Source organism: Tubulanus polymorphus, chromosome 1 (assembly GCF_964204645.1).
Source record: "Tubulanus polymorphus chromosome 1, tnTubPoly1.2, whole genome shotgun sequence".
NCBI lineage: Eukaryota > Metazoa > Nemertea > Palaeonemertea > Tubulaniformes > Tubulanidae > Tubulanus > Tubulanus polymorphus.
Genome location: NC_134025.1, coordinates 28,217,873 through 28,240,398, shown reverse-complemented (window position 1 = coordinate 28,240,398; position 22,526 = coordinate 28,217,873). Strand labels below are relative to the sequence as shown.

The 22,526-nt window shown below is 36.5% G+C and overlaps 1 protein-coding gene across 1 annotated transcript; it reads right to left on the bottom strand.

Moving 5' to 3' along the window:
- Positions 1 to 53: 53 nt before the first annotated feature.
- On the bottom strand, positions 54 to 21,839 carry LOC141914986 (uncharacterized). The gene is made up of 3 exons (XM_074806337.1): positions 21,415 to 21,839; positions 1,995 to 2,239; positions 54 to 919 (listed from the first exon to the last, which is right to left on the bottom strand). The coding sequence occupies exons 1-3, from the start codon at positions 21,497 to 21,499 to the stop codon at positions 869 to 871; spliced, it is 381 nt and encodes a 126-aa protein (XP_074662438.1). The 5' UTR covers positions 21,500 to 21,839; the 3' UTR covers positions 54 to 868.
- Between the last annotated feature and the right edge of the window lie 687 nt (positions 21,840 to 22,526).

Below are 22,526 nucleotides of genomic sequence, written 5' to 3'. Positions count from 1 at the left end.
ATAGAACTATAGAAATTTTATTCAACAGTCAAGACAAATGACTAAATCAGACAAGTTACTCGGATTCTATACATGTAGCCGATTCTTCTTTTATTCATTACTAGTGCATGCATTCGGCGGTAATGAGTAGGAGCAAGAAATTATGAGTAGAACGTCAGCAAGAAATCGATTAATTCTTATTATAGATATATATTACAACCGTTTCGACTGTTAAAGGTGTTTACACCTTTTAATTTACTCTAAATCGTAATTCCACGCAATACTTCTTCGAATCTCTAAACTGATGCAGTCGTTTATACAAAATAGATTTTAGGAATAGATAAGTCTTCTACCGAAGCTGAAAATCATGCAGTGTAGTCACGCATATTGGATTTATTCATCGCCCCCATCAAAATAGAATTATATGAATGTGAAATGACGACCGTCAAATGCGTTACCACAAAGTTTCCGGAGCTTATGGGCGATTAAACACAACACTACACAACAAATCAGTCTCATTCGAAAATTAACCGAGGTTTTTTTTAAGTGGAGTTGTCTTAAAATCTACATGGATGAATACATTACGCGGAGAACATTGAACACCACTATCAATACGATAAAATGTTGAAATTTGTTATTCGCGTTTGGTTTTGGCATGCACAATCAGAATTCAATTGTCAGACATTCGCTTCTAATTTATCCCCGAACATGCTCCGCAAAAAATATTTGTTAGGTCAGTGATAACTATTGCGACCAATTTGATTATATCCGACCAGGTGTATTTTCTCCTAGTTGCAGCGCTCTGTAGTTTTCGAGGAAGGTTCTACCGGCATGTATAGGTGGCGCTGTATAGAAGTTATCGGCCTGCCTGATGTAGTTCGCCATGACGTCACTTGCGTCTGCGTCTTCTGCGTTCTTCTTGATCTCGTAGTCTCGTCAGCTGAATAGAAATAAGAGAAATAATGATAAGTACTTTGCTGAGGAAAATGAAAGTCATATTACCTTTCGGTAACATTACCCAAAGAAGCGAAGTCACCATTACCTAATGAGGTAAAGTTGCCATAAATGCGGGTGTAGGTAGTTGCAACGCGACAGATGGGTGCATAGGTCGACTGCGACGTGTGCGAATAGTCTAGGTCATCCGCACGGGCAGCGTCTCAATAAATCGCAAGCAGTCGCAAAGGTCTACCTACACCCGGCTTAAAGCATCGCCATATTTATTTCATTTTTCAACGCGAGGTTCCATCTCCTCAAAAAATTGATTACAAACTAATTCTTACAGGCTTCGTGATGAAATTGATAGATTTTTTTTTTAAATTTTTTCGACTTAAAATATCGAAATTCGAGTTATTAGGCCTATACCATAAGCCCATACGGTTCAGCCTGATCACCGCTGGCGCACCAAGGACATTTTTCATTAACGTATGTGCTTTCCGTTTAGCATTCGTCACTGAATAACTCGAATTTCGTCACCAAGTCGAAATCATGAAAGAAAACTCCGTATTACGTTTGGATAGTTGAATACAAACTTATAGATAATTGTTTATCCTTTGTTTATATTACAGAACGAAATCATATATACATGGTATGATATATTCATATATATACGTAGAATGATTAAGACATTCAGGGCGTAATATGATACTGTGCACGAAGTCTTTCAAATTGGTACACGCCAGCGGAAATGATTAGACATATACAGACGGACGGTCATCATAAATAGATAACGAAATATATTCCGAGTTATAACAATAGAAATTCGATTCTTCGACAATGATATTTTGTTTCAGAAATAGTAAGCGCCGGTGAAGGCCTCTGGGATGCGAAATTAATCAAGTTATTTGACAGTGGACGGTTTGTATTCACTTGCGGTAGCACGGACAGCTCAAATCTAATAAACACGGATAAAATGTTTGTAGTCATGTTAAACGCTTCAGCAACTCTAGTGGCCAGTATAAACTTCTGTCTGTCGCTGATGTTTATTGGAACAATGGGCGATGCATTATTAATCTTACCAAACGTTCCCATAAAACTGAACTAGGCGTTGGTTCATCTTGGTACGTGCTGCTAATGCTGCTACCTATCGACGGGTTTTCCAACTGTCGTTGATCCGACTGGATCTTTATCTCTTGTTTAATGATTCGGAGTAATTTTTCTAAAGTTTCTTGTGATTGTAATCTGTTTGCTGCACTGGAATCCGAACGCTTGCCAGAGTTTCCGGCCATGCACGAATGTATTAGCCATTTTCCTGTACATTTACCTGCAACGATAAATTGAACCAGAATTAAATCACGAGCGACCAATGCTACCATCTACTACAATGTAGGCCCTACTAATCCTTGATAACATTACCCATCGTCGGTTCTGTGATAGATAGTGAAGTAATACCGACAGGGGAGTAGCATCGATATGCAAATGGAAATCTCCCATCTGAATAAAAAGTCCAGTGGACCTCTCACACCAAAGACGATGATTATACACGGTACCGCAAGACCGATCTCTTTAGTTCTTCAAATGTGAAATATTCGTGGTAGTGATCAAAGATTCCCGTTGGCAATATATTCAAATAGAAGAACAGCCTTATCATCAAATTAAGCTAGTTGGAGTTTGAGGATGTTAAGTGTTTTTCAATACATTTTAAAAAGTTTACTGTTCGTTCAGTTCCTCAGCGTCGATTTAATTGATTCGATAATTATCTTTGCTGTATAAGAAGAATACTTCAAAGAAAAATTATCTTTCATCGACTACAAGTATCCCCGATTCAAGTACTTTTTATAACCTAAGTACATTTGTCTAACAACTTGTCGAAGCATCAGACGAGCACTTTGTAGTCCGGTCTTTCTTCGGGCGCAGTTTGGTAATCACCACGGTACAGCACTTTTTTCACAAGCACAAACAACAATTTTTTGTTAAATTTATCAATCGAATCAAACAACCAACTGCATTTAAGGCGGTTGTAGGTTAGAATAAACACCATCCGTTAATTTAGATTCATGATCAGTGGCATTTGTATGTTCGCGCACAAAATGATCTGTAATGTATAGATATATCATCTTTCCAACTAAAAGCAGACCAAAATACCCAGATAAACGCAAGTCTATAGAAATCATTTCTCTACTCTCTCTTTCTCTTTTCTGGTCGCAGTATAAGGTAAGGCGTATAAAGTTGATTATATTTGTCTGACAATTCGTTCTACCTTGTCTTGGAAGTAAAGTCGGAAATGATGACATATGTTTAAGCTGACTAACTAGGGTAATCTCCCAGTCAATGTAGTCCACTAATGTCATCCCCTTAATAGAAGCCAATTTCATATCTTCTTCCGTATTCATAACCTTGCCATCATTTACTATTAGCGAAAATATGGATGAATAGAAAAGAAACCACACAAATGGCCTATTAAGCAACGTATTATACGTATGGTGGACGAGTTGCCGAATATGACCAAACCAACTAACACACTTCAGATGACACTTAGATTACAACGCCTTCGATAATGATATTATAAATTACATAAGAGTTGATCAAATTTTCAGGATATTTTGGTAATTCATAACATTAGCTGTAGTCCAAGCCTATAACGTTTACACATTTCGAACACAAACAAAAAAAGGGCTAAACGGTTCTTTCGAGTGATTAACTTGAACTGAGTGAAAATAATTTGATTACCGTGCCTGGTCAAACATGTTGACTTATGGACGCAAATGGATAGTCAGTCATACAGCCGTAGTATGTGAATTAGTCGGTTCGGATGCTTTAAGCTTCCATAATTACGCACCTTTAACTTGTGCCTCCATGAGATAAAATACCACTTTTAGCTTATTGCTCTTTTCGGAACGTTTTCGACTTATTAGGCGCCTGCAGCAAAGCGCTCGTAGTCCTGTACATCTTTTTTTTTATTTTTGGGGTGAGATAAAACTAATTACGAAAGTAATTACGAACTTGGACCGCACATTGTTAAGTGATTTTACAATTTCCATTTTTAATTGAAATGATATATACATATAGAAAGATATGTTTAATTGTCCACTTGTATCGAAGAGATTTCACACCAGGTAATAAAAGACTAAAAAAGATTTACAATTACAATATCATTCTAACGATATTCAAGAGACGTAATAAAAGAGCCATAACATGTCTTTCTCTCTCTCTCACTCACTCTCACTCTCTCTCCCTCACACGTTCGCTCTACCCTCCATCTGTCTATTAATTGATGTCGACAAATTGACCGATATGTATACCAGGGACAGGTCATTAATCTGATTTCAAACACTCATCCAGTCTCATGCGTATGTCCACATCTGATCAGATTCCAACAGATCTATTCCGATGTTAGAAGAGAGGCTGAAGTAAATTAGTCGTTTGTGCTTATCGGAATGTAGGAAATGAATACAATACTGAAATGAATATTATTCTCATCAAACCATCGTCAATCTTCCCCAAACATCTGTTTTCCGATGGACGATGTATGAATCGGATATAAATTTCATCCTCTATATCGTTTTTGTCTACATGTAGTTCATGAGCTTCACTGATAAGATTTCGGTGGTCTGGCCGGTCGGTCATAGAACCGCACTAACTCACTTTGAATTTCCATACGCATTTAAGGGGAATCTAGGCATAACCAACAGAGAATATTTTTGAAAATGTTGCTCTTATCAAACTTTGTAAAAATATGTTCTTATTTATTGTATGTATCTAAATTGTATGTGTGCTGTGATTAGACGACGCAAGTTCTATCAGACTGAAACGACGAATCATTTATTTCTACCCCTATACTATTGATCATTAACTATCCACGTAGACATGGTCATCATTAAAACCACTTGCCATCCGAATTGTAGCTAAACTTTCAGCGACGCAAAACAAGTCCTCTGGGTATTTTAGCGATGCGTCTCCAGTGTCGACCAAGATTAGGAGTAATTAATGTATAATAAATGGAGTTAGGTCCAACCTTAAGTGCAAATCTGCCGCGTTGATATATACACTTGTCGAAATAGAAGCAAATTTCATAGTTAACATATATCTTCGTATTGGTGCAAATACAACGTTAGTCATCTATTTCCCCCGGGGTCCGTGAAAAGAACGACGAAACATGGGTTTATTCATGAGTTAATTTGTTGAATGTTGCTATACGTTTGATCATTCAATTTGAGTGATGTACGGGAATTTATATTGAACATAATTTACCCGTTTTTTCACAAATAACACATACAGTCGTTGATATTTGAACTTTTCTGTATTCAACGTGTTACATCAGACCTAGCAGCTCTGGTAGTACATGTATTTTGAATTCGACGAACGATCCCTGAATAGAATGGCCATCGGCAAAATTTCACTTTGTGACAATCAATTATCAACTAATGAACTTTATTCAAATTTTAACGGATGCGAGAACGACACAGATAAATCAGCACGTTATACTCCTGGCTGAGAAAGATACAGCGCCATCATTTCTACGTCAGAATTTCATGGTTTATTGACTGATTTGTTAAGAAGTAGGAAATTCTGTCGGATAAGCAGTCCCGGGGTGTCTGAATGCAACCGTGAAATTGAAACGAAGATTAAATATTATCGGATAAAGCGGCGAATAAGGCATTTTCTACAATTCAAATCTAAATCAAATAATTGCCACAAAGCGACTCGTAGGGAATCTTAGATTGTCGTATAGAAAATGAGTAATTCAACGTTATTAACTCCAGTTTCAATTCTAATTCCGCTACAAACAAGATTTTCACTTATCATTTTAAAAACGTTACGATCGGCCGCATCTAAATCGCACCTCGAGCGTTAAACCGAATTATATTTCAAAAATACCGACGTTCCTGAACGTCGCCAGTCCTCACGTTCGCTCCGACTCGCGCCGCAGACTATCGGAAAATTAGTTTTGGATAAAATCCAAAGCACGAAACTACATGCATAATACATAACGACAGACGATTGATAGCATCGAGGAAGGTAAAAGATTCGCTAATCGACTCTCGAGAAAATAAATAAAAACCGCGATAAAACGAGCAACGAGATCTCGCAACAAGCGTCGGAAATCGATGCCGCTGAAGACGAAAGCAGTTTCTAGCACAGACTCTCAAAATACTCTCGCAGCTAGCATCAAGTACGTATCGATGACCGTTCGAATCGGGCGTTCTATACAAAAACCGGATGTCTAATAAAAGGTCGCTACTTAGACGCGAAAGAATTCTAACTCTCTGTCTTATATTGACTATGATATGATACAAGATTGTGAGTCCACGAAACGGAAAGGGGGCATCGTTTTTAATACTGTCAGTAAAACCTATGAAAGCGAAATGCCCTAAAACAATCGCTCGAATCCTTAAAACGCTTTACTTAATAGTAAATATTTTTTTTGGTACTGTACTCGCTTTACTGGAGTACACTTCAACGTAAATAGTTAAGGATACTTTTTTCTGAATTTTCTGTTTATAGCTAGTATCATTAAAAGCAGTTGTTCGCGTTGATTCTGGGAAATAATTAAGACAGATTTTTTGAAACACTCCCAGAAAGAAAGGTTGTAATGAGTATAATTTTGCTGAAAGCTTCTGTGCGATGCATTTTACGTCTTGCATCTAGTAACAGCGATTATGACGTCATTGCTCGACAATTTCAGGTGTTTATTCAAATTCGCGATACGCGTTTTAGGGAAGTGATATTTATTTATAAATCACGCGTTATTTTAAGAGGAAATTTAGAGTTGGATGAAATGTAACACCATGCACAACGAAAGTCGTACTCATATTCCATCGTATCTGCGTTTCTTTAGTCAGACTACGTTTTCTTCGCGTAAACATCGGGTAATAACTAAAAACTCACAATAAACTCGTATCGTGTGACATCAAACTTGTGATTCAATACACATCTATTCCCACTGCTTATGGTTTTAAAAAGTTTAGTCGGCGGCTGTGTTGAATTGTTCCAACTACCAGGAATTGGCTAAAGAATGTTATTGAAATCCCGTAAGATTTGGCAATCCCAAATTATTCGAACGGTAATCAGATAAAAATTGCTTAGAATCATCGCAAATTTTTCATGCTTGGGTATAATACGCCTTGATGAAATGACGGAGTAGCTTTTTACATGTTTTTGTTGTTGCCGGAAGGATAAAATTGCTAATCTGGTGAGAAAATGGAGTTTAGTATTTCGTGATGTAACAGTCACTAAATGCAGAGGCAAAAAACCCGCAACTCTAGCTTCTTATTGATAGTTCTCACGATTGATAGAACGCTATCATTTCTCAAAGCAGACGTAACAGGATATTTTCTATTATTCATATTAGTTAGCTACAGCCGAGAGGCAATGGACAATAGTTACCTTTGCTTTTCGAGTATATATCAATGGCTGTTCAGGAAGCGATACAGAGTTTATACGCCATGTATTATGTTTGTTACTCTATATCATGCTCGTTACTTATTCTTTCATTTTAGGGCGAACGCCAGTCAGGAAAAAGGATGATTTCATATTATATGATATATGTATATAGCGGGGCATTCCAGGCAAAAACATTATTGGTTTATTCCGATTTGAAAATTTATGGTGTTCATTTGGAGATTTCTTCCTCGTCTGCGTAATAGATGGTATTTAGTACTTCGTGATGTGTGATTGAACGCATCAATCGATAATGCAGCCACCCACGCAATTATACCACCCACACCAGGAACACATTCACAAACCATTCAGTTCTATATTAAACTCTTATTAAGCCGAAAGCTACAAATTCTTCATGGATCTGTCTCTTAATATTTGACCAACGGGATATTCTTCCGGCTATTTTGCCGTAGCAATTCCTTCCACTTCTAAAACAATTACATCTACAATCGTTTCTCTGTGATGATGGAAATCATACATAGAAATATAATCAGATATAGGTTTGATATAGGTTCATTAGCGAACTTAACTATGATGTATATATAATGATCTGACAAGTCATTCATCGAATTAGATTTCAATTATTTGAATCGATCAACAGATCAAATAAAAAGCGATTTTCCGTCGGATCGATGTTGCCTTTGCTACATAAAAACATGATATACATATATCTTACATTAAGCAGTCGGAGCTATTTTCATTGATGGGTAAAAATATGACTATGCTTTTGACTTTTGACGTGTTAAAAGCCTGACACAGGTGAAAACAGATCTATAAATATGAAATCGAAAACAGAAATGGTTCGATTCAATAGATATTGCTAATGCATATGATATAAGTGGTTTAATGTGTGTATAATAACAGTCACACCTTGTGGTATAATGTCTGATACTTAATACTGAATCAATACAAATCAGAATTAGATCTCTTTAAAAAACACATGGAAATACGTGTGTACGAACCTATCCATGAGGATATCCTCTTTACGATTGACGATTAATTTGTCGTCATTATCGCTCAATTGCTTTCTAATTTTGTTGCAATCTTTCAGCTTTTCTCAGACGCCGTAAAATGTCATAATGTAGTTTGAATGAATTTCATTTTTCAACCATGAAAATAACGTATACAAAAAACCTTGAAATCGCTCTCAAAATCTACAAATTGAAACAATTAACGTGGGAATCAATCACATCATCAGTGGTTGTTTTGAAGTGGCCTTTTACGCCTCATTAATGAGAGTTGTGGTTCGTCAGTCCTTTAATTGCTCGGCGAATACATTCGACTGAATGATTTGATATGTGGAAAACGTTATTTTATTCCTTCAATTTCATGTAACATGATCTATATACGAACAGGTATAACCTTTAAATTTCAAGGTTAAATTTCACAATATTGTAGGTTGGACCTCGTTTTTCATTATTTTAGTCTAGTCAAATTCTTTACTGTAAAGTGAGTAGTTGGTATTTAGCAACCATCATTTCTTTATCATGAATTTCATGGCGTCAATATAATAGCCCCATTAGAATCTGTCATTTATTTCTAACCAGCAATGGGCACGGCGTGTTTTGGCTATAGGGATAAGAATAAATTGATTTGTCTATTTATCTTATGCATAGGGTATCTTTATATATTATTGATATAGATGTAAGAACTGTTAAGCCTCATTTCCCCATTAATTGACTGTTACTCACGGCCTTTCATTCGTCACTAATCGATAACCTATTGATGAAACATTTTATATAAATCGATCGAGCGCCCAAAATGCTTTCTCCATCCTGCCGCTTAAGGGTTGGTCTTAAACATTCGCCTGAAATATCTAATAAGATTGGCTAAAGGTATGAATACCACGCCGGTCACACCATGCAGTTTTCAGTGACGACATACTCAATTTCGTCATTATGCGCAAATCTACTGAATTTTTTACACCAGAAACCAAACCCTAACCAACAGTCTGTCTCAGTCTTTACGTGTTGATAGAAATGGACGTAATGCAGTTATCGGAAAATACACAACTAACGTTTAATTGATTTCCACATTTTCTCATTGTTTTGTCATTATTTGAGATCACCGCAGAGCAACTGGTGTCGATATAGATATCTTTCTATTCAACGATTTCTATATAACCCGATATCTCGAAGTTATGCTCAGTGACTACTCGATTACTTCCGGTATCAATAGAAACAAATTATTATGAAGAAAAGCTGCGAAGAAACCTTGAGTAAAGTAATGATCATTTGATACGTTTGAAGTGATCTCTAATGAGAAAAAATGATTGGTATCATTTTCCCTTGAAAGCGCTTTAGTTTAAGATACGGTTCAATCATGAGTCACTACTCGTGTCATCTTGATTCCATTTCCCGAGACAGGTACTGATCAATTCATACTTTGATTCGAAGCAATAATAGAACATGAAATGGAGAACGTCGCATATACGGAACACTGGTGCTTTTTCGCGCTCTTGAATGCGGAGTTCAGGATCGACCCGCCGCTGACTGGAAAGTAATAAGAGCATCTTGCGCTGGTTTATCCTCCGCTATGATTATAGTGAAAATGAATAGATCTAAATTCATCGAAAACAGTACCGCAGAAACTCGGCATGGCGATAGACGCGCTGCAATGAAATAACCATAGAATGAAAACTCGGCGGCAAGACATCTTTGAATTTTTGAATTAACTATGGCAAAAAATGGCCACAGTTTTTTTCATCATAAGTTTCGTGTCGCATTGTTGCAAATTTGTGAAATGAATTCGACATAACTGAAAACCAGATATTCACCCGGTTTGAATGTTGTGCTAATCCACCGAAGGACCGGTGAAATATGATAACTCACGCCTCAAAAAAGGTTTTCAGGACTAGAAACTGTAAAATAGTTTCGTCCAACCTGATCTACTTTAGAACGGACTGCAGCAGTGGGATCGAACCCGAGACCGAATAAAGCGCAGGTAGTATAAACGGCCCCCCGCTTTAAACCCGGTCGCTATCGCCTTAAGACATTGAACGCCGTTGACATGAAAAGAAACGGAGCGCATTGCAATTTCATCGGTAACTAGAAACAATAACCTAATACAATTATTTTTCCAGCATCTATCGCGGCCGGACGTGATATTCTATCATAAATTACCCCGAGAGTTTCACCAGCGGTTTTCTATTCCGACTGTAAGCCGTCTGCGCACTGGTGTAATTACAATACATTCCGTACCACAGCGAACCGAGAATGTAGAAAACCAAATCAAATTTTTCTATAGTAATTGCCCAATAAATTGTTGGCTTAATTAACGCTGGATATTTCAGGTAATGAAAATGTATTTACGCGGTGGAGACAGAAAACACTAAACACTATTTCACTTTTCGTTTTACCGTCCAAAGTAGTATATACGTCATCGCAAAGTATTACAGCAAATTGACTGCAAAACTCGTCTTGTTTCAGTGAAGCGAGTCTAATCGATACAAACCCAATCGATCGACGGTGTAATTAAAAACGAAAGCACTAATGATCAATAGGGTTTTCTCACTTGATAAATGATCATTTCATTTAAGCGTTCGAATCAAACATTATGACTGCCAAAGCCGTTCATACGGTGACAAACCTGTCATCGAGATGAAAATATTTTGAATTATTACTATTTGATTCGCAGTCGAAGTTTCTGAGCGCACATGAAGACTTGATGACAGGTTAAAGATGTTGATATATTGCGCGAAGTGGGCCATTTTCTGGGATTGATTCGCATCTATAACTCGAGAATATACAAATGTCGAGGCTAGAATAAAGTTTCATTGTAATAACTTTCACGGGAATATCAAACAAGTCTATATCATATGTAAAATTACACCTCTCTTCGCCGGTAACTTCTCTGTTTCAAATGATATGTTTTGAGAATTAGAATTGAACATTTCCTGTGCACGTAATTGCCGTCTTTTCAGTTGTCAAAAGTTCCAGAGAGGTTTTACATTCATAATCACGTATTAAATAAACACACGATCATGGTTGTTTTTTTTTTACGTAAGGCGCCTCTTTACTGAATACGAGAAATGAATTTCTAAGCAGAATGTCTTGTTCTGTTCGCGTTACGGGTTAAGGCAATGTTTGATAAGATTGCGTATTGGTGGGTAATATAACGGATTGTTCCCTCAACCATTAAAAACAAAACCACGCTGTCTTTCAGCTGTATGTGTAATAACTATTTACACATCCCTGAAGCGTAGTTCTACCCCCCATTCCCTAACCCTGCTGTGTAAATAGTCTAACTGCCAATAAAACGCGAATTTGTTGTAATTGAGCCCGTATAATTTTTCTGATTTTTACTCCGACCGTGGTTCGTATTCTGGGCCGTCGATTTCATTAATATCAAAGTAATTGCGACTGGATTTTAATGGTAATGCTGGGTTTATAAACACAATACAAATACTGGAATCTTGATGCGCTAAATAGTGTTGTTCCAAATAGAGAAAAAAGATTGGAAATAATTTTTAGAGCCATACAATTTTTTTGCATTTTCTTTTAAAATTTATTTGTTACTCGTGACTAACCGCCCGGGGTGTTCATGGTACGGCCGATAAATTGTTTGTTAATGCGTTTATTTTTCTAGATCATCAAACAGGAGTAATTCTTTTCTGAATTATGATGAATAGTATCAGATCAGGGGAATATACGGGAAATATGATGTAGCGATTGCAGAGCATTGGTGACATATAACGCATAGAAATCTCTTGGACGTGATTTATTTGGTATACGATTGTAAGACGAAGATAGTAATAAGTATGTACCAAGTCACACGGAAGAGAATGTATTACCCATTTCACCTACCTACACACACTTGATTAGTTTTTGATGAGCTCGACCTAACCAGTGGTCAAGCTATCAATGGATTAGTCAGTTTTATCGGTATATCGTGTCATACGCAGTTCCGAATTATCAGCATTAGGTCTCTTACTACGAAGAATTCTTTTCTGCTTTAAGGAATTTTATATAACGTCGCATTTTAACTATTGATCTATGAATTTCACTGACGCTCCTACCTCTTTTGGTTAATTTGACGAATTTGATTTAACGTATTTATTTCACAAATGGTAAATGTAGTTTTTCGGTGAAGAAATCATAGAATTAAATAGAAGTCAATAATCATCTGACGTATAAAAAAACCTCTACCCGTTTATAACGGAAAATTACACCGCGGGGCATTGGTGTAAAGTATATGTTATTTGAGGAGGCACATGGAATAGAAGCTATCCGTAAAACTCGAAGAAGACAAAATACGTAACGCATTTTGGACTAGTTCGGAGAAATGTAGCAGACAGTAACATTGATGGGAAACAAACACTGTGATACTGTGCGCAGGAAGTGACCACGCTCATGCTACCTGAGATAATTGGACTGGGCGCCAGAATCTGATATTCAAATATGGCCGCGAGTGAAATACGGTCACTGTAGAAATATGTGTTCTGTGTAAAGAATTGTTAATTGGCATTACTCTGAGCTCCAGTTTTTTTCTTGGGCTCCTTACATTCGGTTCGTTAATTCCCTATGCCGGAGTCATCCATAATATGTTCTATGGGAATCATGTTAATGATTAGGGTCATGAATATCTGATTGTAAGAGCAGAATTGAACCTGTCTATCAAACATTTTCACTCCGAAAATACCTTATATTCCAATCTGTCGAGCTTCTCCCCTCTCGTATTGTTGTTGAAGAATCTGCAAACATATAACACCGCCGAAGGGAGGTCGAAAAATTAAAAAACCAAATTCGCGGAAAATTGTTTATTTTACGGAAGCCACAGGAAAAAAATGACACTATAGTGCTTCGATTTACTCGCTGTTAATGTCCAATATTATCAGAGGAGTGTCAATTACATGGGAATGAATTGGATTTTTTGCGTGACTCTAAGACTACGAACTGAATATTCTCTCAATATTTCCGTTCAGGATATCGGCGGCACGCCCCAGGCAACTTTCTGTGAACATTTCTTAACACATGCACGCATAAGTGGAATACTTTCTACCTAGCTATCAAGATGGACGATATATTCATTTTCAAACGCATTCTCAGATCACACACGTGAGTCATAACGATTATTTTCCGCAACGAGTGTTTTAGACAGGACGGTGAGTATACTATATAGGGGGCGTGATTAACGAGTCTTAATCCATTTATATCCCAATCTAATTAATCTAATCTGGGACGAATCTCTCGGGCAGTTCTCTCGAGATATAGCACATCATCTCATATCAAGAGAATGACTTACCAAATATTGAGGTTTGCGTATTCAAAATACTGCTCATGTTAAATTTTGAAAAAAAAATAGAAGTACGTTATATGAAAGATACAAGAGAAACCAAACCCGTCATACGATTCGGGGTTGAATACAAAACCCGTTTATAACAATAACTTCTAGATGTCCCGGCTGATAAATCTATATTAATCCAAATTTGAACAGATGTATTCACTGTTTCCCACATGATTCCTGATAATTTCAATCAGTTATTGTCGATAACGTTTTATTTTTCAAGCTGTCAATGACCTTTCAAGTTAGTTTTCTCGTCATATTCATTGCCGGTAACCACAGTGACGAAAATGACCGAACGCTATTGAACCTCGTGTGGACATCAGATAATTCATTACATCTGATCGACGAAAGAATTTACATTACAGATCAACTTTCAGCAGATGATTGTGATATACTAATGAATCCACCCACATACAGCAATACCGTAATGGCTTTGGTATTATATGTTGAAATAATAAACCGTATTTTGATTAATCAGCTTTGCACTTTGATACACTCGTCTTGAGTTTTAATGGTACTGTTTTTTTTTCACGTGAACCTGCCAATGTTCTCGCGAACAGTCGCATAATCTCGCGTGACTTCACGCTTCCAATAAATCTACGTTCATCAATAGGTTTTTACCGGCTTCTTTATGTCGCGAAATTATTTTGTCAAATGAAATCGTTTGAATAATTGAGTAGCAGTGGCGTCGCAAATGGGATTCATATCAAACAAATAGAAACAGTGAGGCGCTGCATATAACTAAACACAAGTCAATGATCCGTCAAAGTTCAGCGCAAGAAAATTACAACGCGAACACAGAATAGTTAGAAACCACGCGGCATATATGAGACAATCCAGAAAGTATTGATTAACTTTTGATGAAAAAAATCTAGAGGCCTAAACACCATACCTACGCATGTCTTGGAGATACGATAAATTTCAGGTGCGACGATTGCGCGCCGGAAAGGGACGTGGGAATGAATTAAAATTTGATACCGGATTAATTAATTGTATACTATTCCATAATGCGTAATTAATCAAATCCCAAGGATGCCCCACCGGCGCAGTCGATATGCATCGTAGGCGATAAACGTGAACCTACATACGAACGTGCGCTTAAGTTACCTGAACAATAGAGAACTGACAAACCCTTGAGCTAATGCAGATCACATCATGAAAGTCATTGTAAAAGAATCACACGAAACAAAGAGGATTGTGAATTATTTTGGTACATTTTATAACTTTGAAGTTCTCTCTAACTGTGAAGTTTATCTCTTTTTTAAATTGCTGTATTTTTTTACATATAAGATTTTGATGCGCATGAAATCTGACCAATTCGAGCATATGCCGTGTGTTTATTAGTCGAATGCAACATGATTTGACTGTCTATTGGGGACAGTATGGAATTAGTTGATAGATTGGTCCCTTGTCAGTATCTGTACGGATAGTTTCATTGACTTAACTAATAACATTACTGTCGCTGAGAGAATCTTTGCTCGTGAATTAATCGCTTATAGAGGTGTCAGTATTGAAGCTACATCACATCAAATAAAGGTTAACAAAATACGGGGCTAACTTGATTTTCTTTTATTCTTGTTGACGCCAAGCTTTTCAGCCAATTATTGGTTGGATGAGGCTTTCAGCGGTGGTCTGTCGGTTAACCGAGACACGATGATAACATCGGTCGTGACTACAGCGTGTGCTACCAAACCGAAACCTATCAGACGTAAAATGACTGATATTACCAATTCCCAGGTGTGTTTTCTCTCAAATGAAACAGTTATCGTTAACTGCACTGGTTTGACTATTGATAAGATTTAAGCTTCCTTATTTCCACCAAAAGCAAACTGCGTGTATCCAAACCTTCTTTTTACGTAAATAGTTCATAATGTTAGAACTGACTTTCAATGTGAGACATTTTGGCTCTGAGGGACAAATTTATCCAACAACTACAGAGAGGTGAATAAAATAGCTGTAAACCAATAATTTATTGCTTCATTTGAAAGGTTTCTAAGGAATTTTCAAACATCTTAATGCATATATTCCAATAGTAGTTTCTATCTCCATCGGCAATAGACCCAAGTACAAAGCAATAAATCCATTTCACAACAAACCTGATCTATGAAGTAATTTTACATTGATCGTCATTTCAGAGTTTGAAACGGTTTTGGAGTACCGAATGAACTGATTCAGCTAAAGTGTCATCGATTTCTGAATTACATAATAATTCTTTTTTTAAATTATGTCCTAAAGTTCGTACACCAAACTATGAACACCATTTTGATTTCATAGAAAGCCAGTCCATGTTTTTATTGACTTTAACGTCAATAAGCATAATGTGTGAGATTGGTTTCAAAATGTATCAATCATGCCATCGATAAACAAAACAACATATAAACACTATACCTAACAAGTGAAATTGAAGACCTGTTATTGCCTAAAGCCAATAACTTGTTGACAGGACGACCGAATTTTCAAATCCAAATCAGTCAAAAACTTACATTACATTGAATTTGTAATTAATATTTCTCAACTTACATTAAGTTGAGAATATGCAAGTAGAATGTATTCTACCATTAATATTTTATTGAAAATAATATTTACAACTTACATTAAGTTGAGAATATACAAGTAGAATGTATTCTACCATTAATATTGTATTGAAAATAATATTTAAAGGTCAATTGTACGAAGAAAAAAATCTTTTTCTTTTGCCACCCCGCAAAACAAAACCAAGAAATAGCACAAAACAAACTAATTTCTGCGCATTAAAATTTGTTGTCGCAGAGGATGATGAAAAAGAATATACAATTGGCCCGAATCAGCCATCAAACATTAAGTAGTCATTTTAACATCATACAATTCAGTACCGTTGTATATAATGTTGATTTCTATTTTAAATAGTTTCCACGGTAAGGACTTTATGAAAACGCCGCAAGTGCTAGAGAACTTAACGGCGGTTACTTCAAAGGGAATACACGTCAATTTGATCGATCTCGAAAAGTAATGACTACTTCGATTTCTACCTGTGGGAAGAATTAAAAAATTATTCAGATGTCTCCGTTCTATTGACTTTTGAAGAGATGATCGTGTTACACTTTGACTAAAGGCGATACTTTCTAAAAGGGTTTACAATTAGCCTTCTATCATCCCCTGATCCCCTCGATGACGCAAACAGTTTTTTTTTCGAAGTGAAACTGTAAATAGAAACTTGCTATTCGTAACGACAAACCATTTTGTCATCAATACCTCAGAAGTAATTCAATAGTAGATATCTGATTCTCTTTGTTACAGATCGTTCGTCTCATCCATTTCGATCTTGGAAATCAGAATTTCAATGAATCCTCATTTTACGAGCGTGCTGAAAGCGCTGTATTCACGCAGATTCGGCAGCACCAAATACAGTACGGTGAGAAAGCCACGTAGTAACGACAACTCGCGAACTAACAAAGTTCGCTGTCTTCATAAAGTGGTTTACGATCCAGTTTATCGTGTAGAAACGTCACAACACACTCATTCATACATTCATTAGTTCATTGGGAGACAGTTCTAAAAAGTTATCAGATCGCATGAATCTAAGCTGGGCTGCGATCGCGGTTGCTCTCAGTTGCGTCGGTAGGAGTCGGTAGGCGTCGCGTTGTTTGTCGACGTAAGCCAGCCTTAAATGTTGACGGTTCATCAATTTCGACGTTAATGAAACTGATAATTACCTCAAAACTGAGCGCACACATCAAAACTTGATCGAGTTTATTAAGTATGGTGGCTGATTCGGGCCATAACGTAAATTCCTGGTATTCAAATGAGGGCGCTAGAACGCCATACCCAAGGGCCAAACAGTGGTAAACAATAGACATAAAGGATAAGAACTGCCGAAAAACATATGTATATATTGTCTATAGGTTTGTAATAGTAATCATCTGAGATTAAAAGGCTTTGTGACCATAGTCAACTGCAAATTCAATTCAAAATGTTTATAAATGATTGTTACAATATCCTGGAGTAGTATTGATGAGAAAACAAACTGTTTTTATATAATATCAAAATAACCGTAAGTCGTTTATCATAGTTTGATGTGATATTTGGATTTCATGCCTGCGGCTGGCTTCTTTATAAACAGGAATTAGATTTCAAGTTTATATCTATTTTGAAATTTACAGTGTATAAAAATGAAAATGACTATCGTACATGGAAAGCTACTCGGGAAGGACTTTCGTCTCTAGACACAGTTACAGTTCAAACATCGAGAGGGATCCCGAAGGTTGCCGGGTATCATACAATCGAGCGAGTTATTAAAAGAGCATCAAATCAAGGGATTAACCCTCTAAAAGAAATAAATCAAATAAACAGGCCGTGAATTGATCATCAACGCGAGCTTAGAATGAATGAATGATGGATTGGTATTTAATAGAGCAAAGTTAATTATCCACAATAGCTAACCAATAAAATCTCAGTATAATTGTTTCTCGTTCAGGGGTTCCTATAAACGGTGTTTCTCGAACTGAGTATTTACCAGGTTTCGTTTTAATTTCCAACAAGAGCAGTTTCTTATTCAAACTGATCTCAAACTGGAAAACAATCCCCAGACAATCCATGCCCTTTCATTTCATAAACGATTGGATATCATCGTCTAGAAAACACAACATACATTCATCCGTAAATGTATGAACGTGTACATGAACCTGTTTTTTATACTCTGTGCAAAAGTAATTTTTTTGTTGACCTATTGACTAATTTCAATTGTAGTTTTAATAGTTGTAGTTGTAATTGTAATTGTCAAAATAGAAAGATATACATACAGTGTTATAAGATATATAAAAAAAACATGTAGAAAACATCGTTTAGCAGAAAACTAAGGATGTATATCTTTCGCTTGAAATGGTATTAATAGGCGGGGTCGTCTTATTAAAAAGACTGAAAAAGAATTAACGATTTCTCTTTCAAAATCGAAATATTTGTCATTCGTAGGTTACCGGTTTCCAATATCGATGAGTTTCTTTCTGCGGGCGTTTGAAAGCGGAAACCATACCACAAACTTATAACGCTTTGGAAAATTCTGTTATCATCAATCAATTTATTCAAATTTAACGGAGGCATTCCTTGGGGATCCAGCAACATATCGAACTTCAAGAGGTGACGCCTATATTGACAGGCACCATGGTTTAGAAAAAAACGATCATTCATAATTGACATGATTTATATCGCATCAAATTACCGATCAAAAGTAACGACATCGCTAGTTCGCATTCATTTGTAAAAAAGAAAAACAGCGAAAACATTCTTTTTCTCGATAAATCTATTTCCTCCAAAAAAATATATTTGTCCCAGAATGATAACATTCATACCAAAATCACGAAAAGAAAAACCGTCGACGAAATACTTCCGAAAAGCGATGTGACGTCCGTTCAGATAGGATTATATATTTATTGATGATAAGATGATTCCTTCACCTTTAACCAACCGTGTAAACTATCCACAGGTGGTTAAGCATAAATATCGTACGAGACATCGTTTCGTTATGGGATTATATCAATACAAAATTACTTTTGAGGTGTAAGAGAATATAGTTCCTGCCATTTTAGTGACATAGATTCTTAACCCAACGCAACGTTTTTATAGTCTATTGTGAAAAATTAATCAGTACATCCTTCACCCAAAAAATGTGACATCGACAATGATAATCGCACTGTACAGAACAGTATAAGCTCAATCTCTGGGATACCTGACAGGTAAAGGAATACTGTTTGTCATCAGTGACATCAATTAATAAAGAAATCCTTTCTCTATCAGCATCGACAGCAGTAAATTTTGATTTTAGACTCTGTCGTGTTTATAGGATTCGTGCGTGTTGGGAATTTATAAACTGATTAGTAAACATTGTGCTAGGCATTAAACGCGGCCAAAGGCGAACATAGTCCGGTGTAATTCTGGACAGCGTTAACGTTTATTCGGCATCAAACCAATCTGTATTCATCAGATCGACTGATGATATGGGCGGTGGTGAACTGTGCCGTTAAGTTGTCAGTTTCAGGTGCGCCTAACTTAACAAACAAGCGGAAAATAAGTTATTTATAAAAGATCAGAAATTAAGTGTCATAATGAGGTTTTGAATTACACATGTTATATGTAAAGATGTTATTGATACCCGAGGCCATGATAGAAAATAGTCCGGTGTCGTCGCAGATCAAAATATTAGTGACGCAGAGCATAAGAACCATCATCAATATGTGCCATTCACGAAATATGGGGTGAAATCTCCCCCACCCTTCCCTTTCTCATACATCAAACCTCTAAAGATGAACTAACATGCGACCATTGTTTTGTAAGTTATCAATCTAACTGGCGCGTAAATGGAATCCTGACATCTTCCTGTAATCAGTCATCGGTGTTTTCGATGTATAGGACTCCCGTATCATTAGTTCGAACAGTCATTCAACAAAAAAAACAGTTTATACGCAAGGTATACATACAACAACAAGCGCGCAATTTGAGGGAACGATTGCTTTTTGGGAATATTAGACATAGAATATTAGACACATACATCACAGTGGTAAGGCCAGTTAAAACAAAATAAGTTCAGAACCGAAAGACGGCATTACAAGTCAAATCCCGATAGGTTTTAAGATTTCACTTCTTTTCTTGAATATTAAGCCTATTTCTCAACTGAGACGTCGTGGCCGCATCATGTAAATTATTGATATCGTAAAAGATGATGGTAAAACACCTCGGTTGCAACCGGGCAGTGTGACTACACGATCACTCATGAATTCTTATTAAGGCAGAACGCAGCAAATAGCCTCACTTTTTGAGAGACACAGTGCATTTAGATTATGGATGAGCTGGCTGGTGTTTCAATGCGCCATTGAATTACTAATTCAATTTTTTATAGGGAAACTAGAAACAGTTGCACATCATCTCGATGTTCTTTGAACTACCTGCTCACAATTAGAAGTTAGAAAAACTAGCGACATTTCCTGCTGGGATAGCTCTGCACTTATATATATATGTATATATGTATATATATATATACATATATATATGTATATATATTAAGAGTAAGCTTAAACAAAAATATAGAATGGAAGGTAAATCAATTTATAGATTAGGGATATTTTGGGCGTCAGGAGTGGATACATATGAAATGATTATCATGTATACTTCATTGGTATTCATGGTATATCTAGTAAGCGATCCACGTCTATGAGCTATGGTACGGGTTATCGTCTATTTGTTTCTCTGATTTTATCAATGAATAAATACATATAATTGACGCAAATGTATTGTTCTTATTGTGTTACTGATTCTTTATTCGTCTTCGTTACATAATAGAATCACATTCGATACCGTGGACGGATAAGTTGCCCTTATAAGCGAACGGGGTCATTTGAGAAATCATCGAAATACTAATTCATTAATATTCAGCATGAATTTTAGACTCAGAAGCTGGTGGAGCCTATACGTCTTGTTTACATTGGACAATTGTTAATCCTATTTACAATTCTCGGGCGTGCGCAATTCTAGAATTTAGAATTGACCGATACTTTACGATACTTGCCTAACTACTTACTGGGACTACAATTGAATTGAGCGCATCAAATGAATTTACATGATTTTCTTATGTGAAATTGATTTATAAACCCAATTTTTGCTCCGGGGTGTGATGGCGGTGGTGGCCTTAGAATTTATACGGTAACACATGTACGTACGTGTAAATAGCAAGATCTATGCAAAATAACAACGAAATATAGATAAATAAGCACAAGACAACAAAAATACACAACGATTCATTCTTACCTGCTTGTACGTAAGTTCGAGACACGCATATGTAAACTGCCACCAATAGTACAAGTGACCAAGCTCCGTTAGTTCGCATTCTCATATAAATATATATATATACAACCTATGTATCTAATGTTTCAAATTAAAACAAAACTGAAAGCTCTGTATGAATGAAAAATCCCGGCTTTGTAATTAATGAGGCCCGGAATAAATCCCGCTATAACGTGACGTCAATCCTGGTATTAGCTTGTCGTACTTTAAACTTGGGCTGCTCAGTTTCATCAAGTTTCTAACCATAACACTTCACCACTCTAAGCGCCCCAAACAAACACGACGTCTCGTATTTCGTTTTGATAATAGGTGGCGTTGTAAGTGTAACAAAGTGGACGTCGGAAGCGTTAACGTAAGCGGCGAGCAGTTACTGATGACAATTGAATGAGAGAATGTGTAACGAGTGACGCTAGCGTAAAGTGAAACCCCGGTTTATGTAGTAACGCGTCGTCACATCCTCCATGCACCCGACAGTAAACCACCCACTTCTCAACTACGTAGAGCAGATTTCATTATACATCTATACAACGTGATGTCATCATCCGTAAATCGTAGTTTTGATGTAGTAGAAAGAACTGATTGCTTAATGTATAATCTAACAAGAAATGACATCGTTAAGTATTAAGTTAAGTATTTTCCCATATAATATGAAATGTAACGAGGTTGTACACGAACTCACTCATTTGAGTTCGATGACACACACACGCGTGTACTGCGTACTATGTTCATGTCCGATCCAAACTATTACGTATCATACATGCTTCATCATTGTCCTGTCAAACGAGGATCATTATTTCGTCCGTCATACTTTTCTTTAGATTTGTGGTTTTTAGATTTGTTAGTTTGGTTAGCGAGTCAAATTGTTTTGATTTGTAGGCGCTAAAATGCACGATATACTCGGGAAGTATTACGTCAAATTATCAAGGGCGTTTCCCCCTGCCACGGACCTTTTGTAGAATGTCCATTTATTGCCTCGATCGAAGGCATGCGTCTAACAGTTAATAAGTCTTCAAACATATTGATTAAATATGACGGAAACAGAATATTGTAGCATGAATTATTTATTGCCTAATTAT

Coding starts and splice junctions, on each gene's coding strand:
- LOC141914986 (XM_074806337.1), bottom strand. CDS start 21,499: ATGAGAATGCGAACTAACGGAGCTTGGTCACTTGTACTATTGGTGGCA. Junction 2,240..21,414: donor TCGAACTTACGTACAAGCAG/GTAAGAATGAAT, acceptor TTATCGTTGCAG/GTAAATGTACAGGAAAATGG. Junction 920..1,994: donor CAGTTTTATGGGAACGTTTG/GTAAGATTAATA, acceptor ATTTCTATTCAG/CTGACGAGACTACGAGATCA.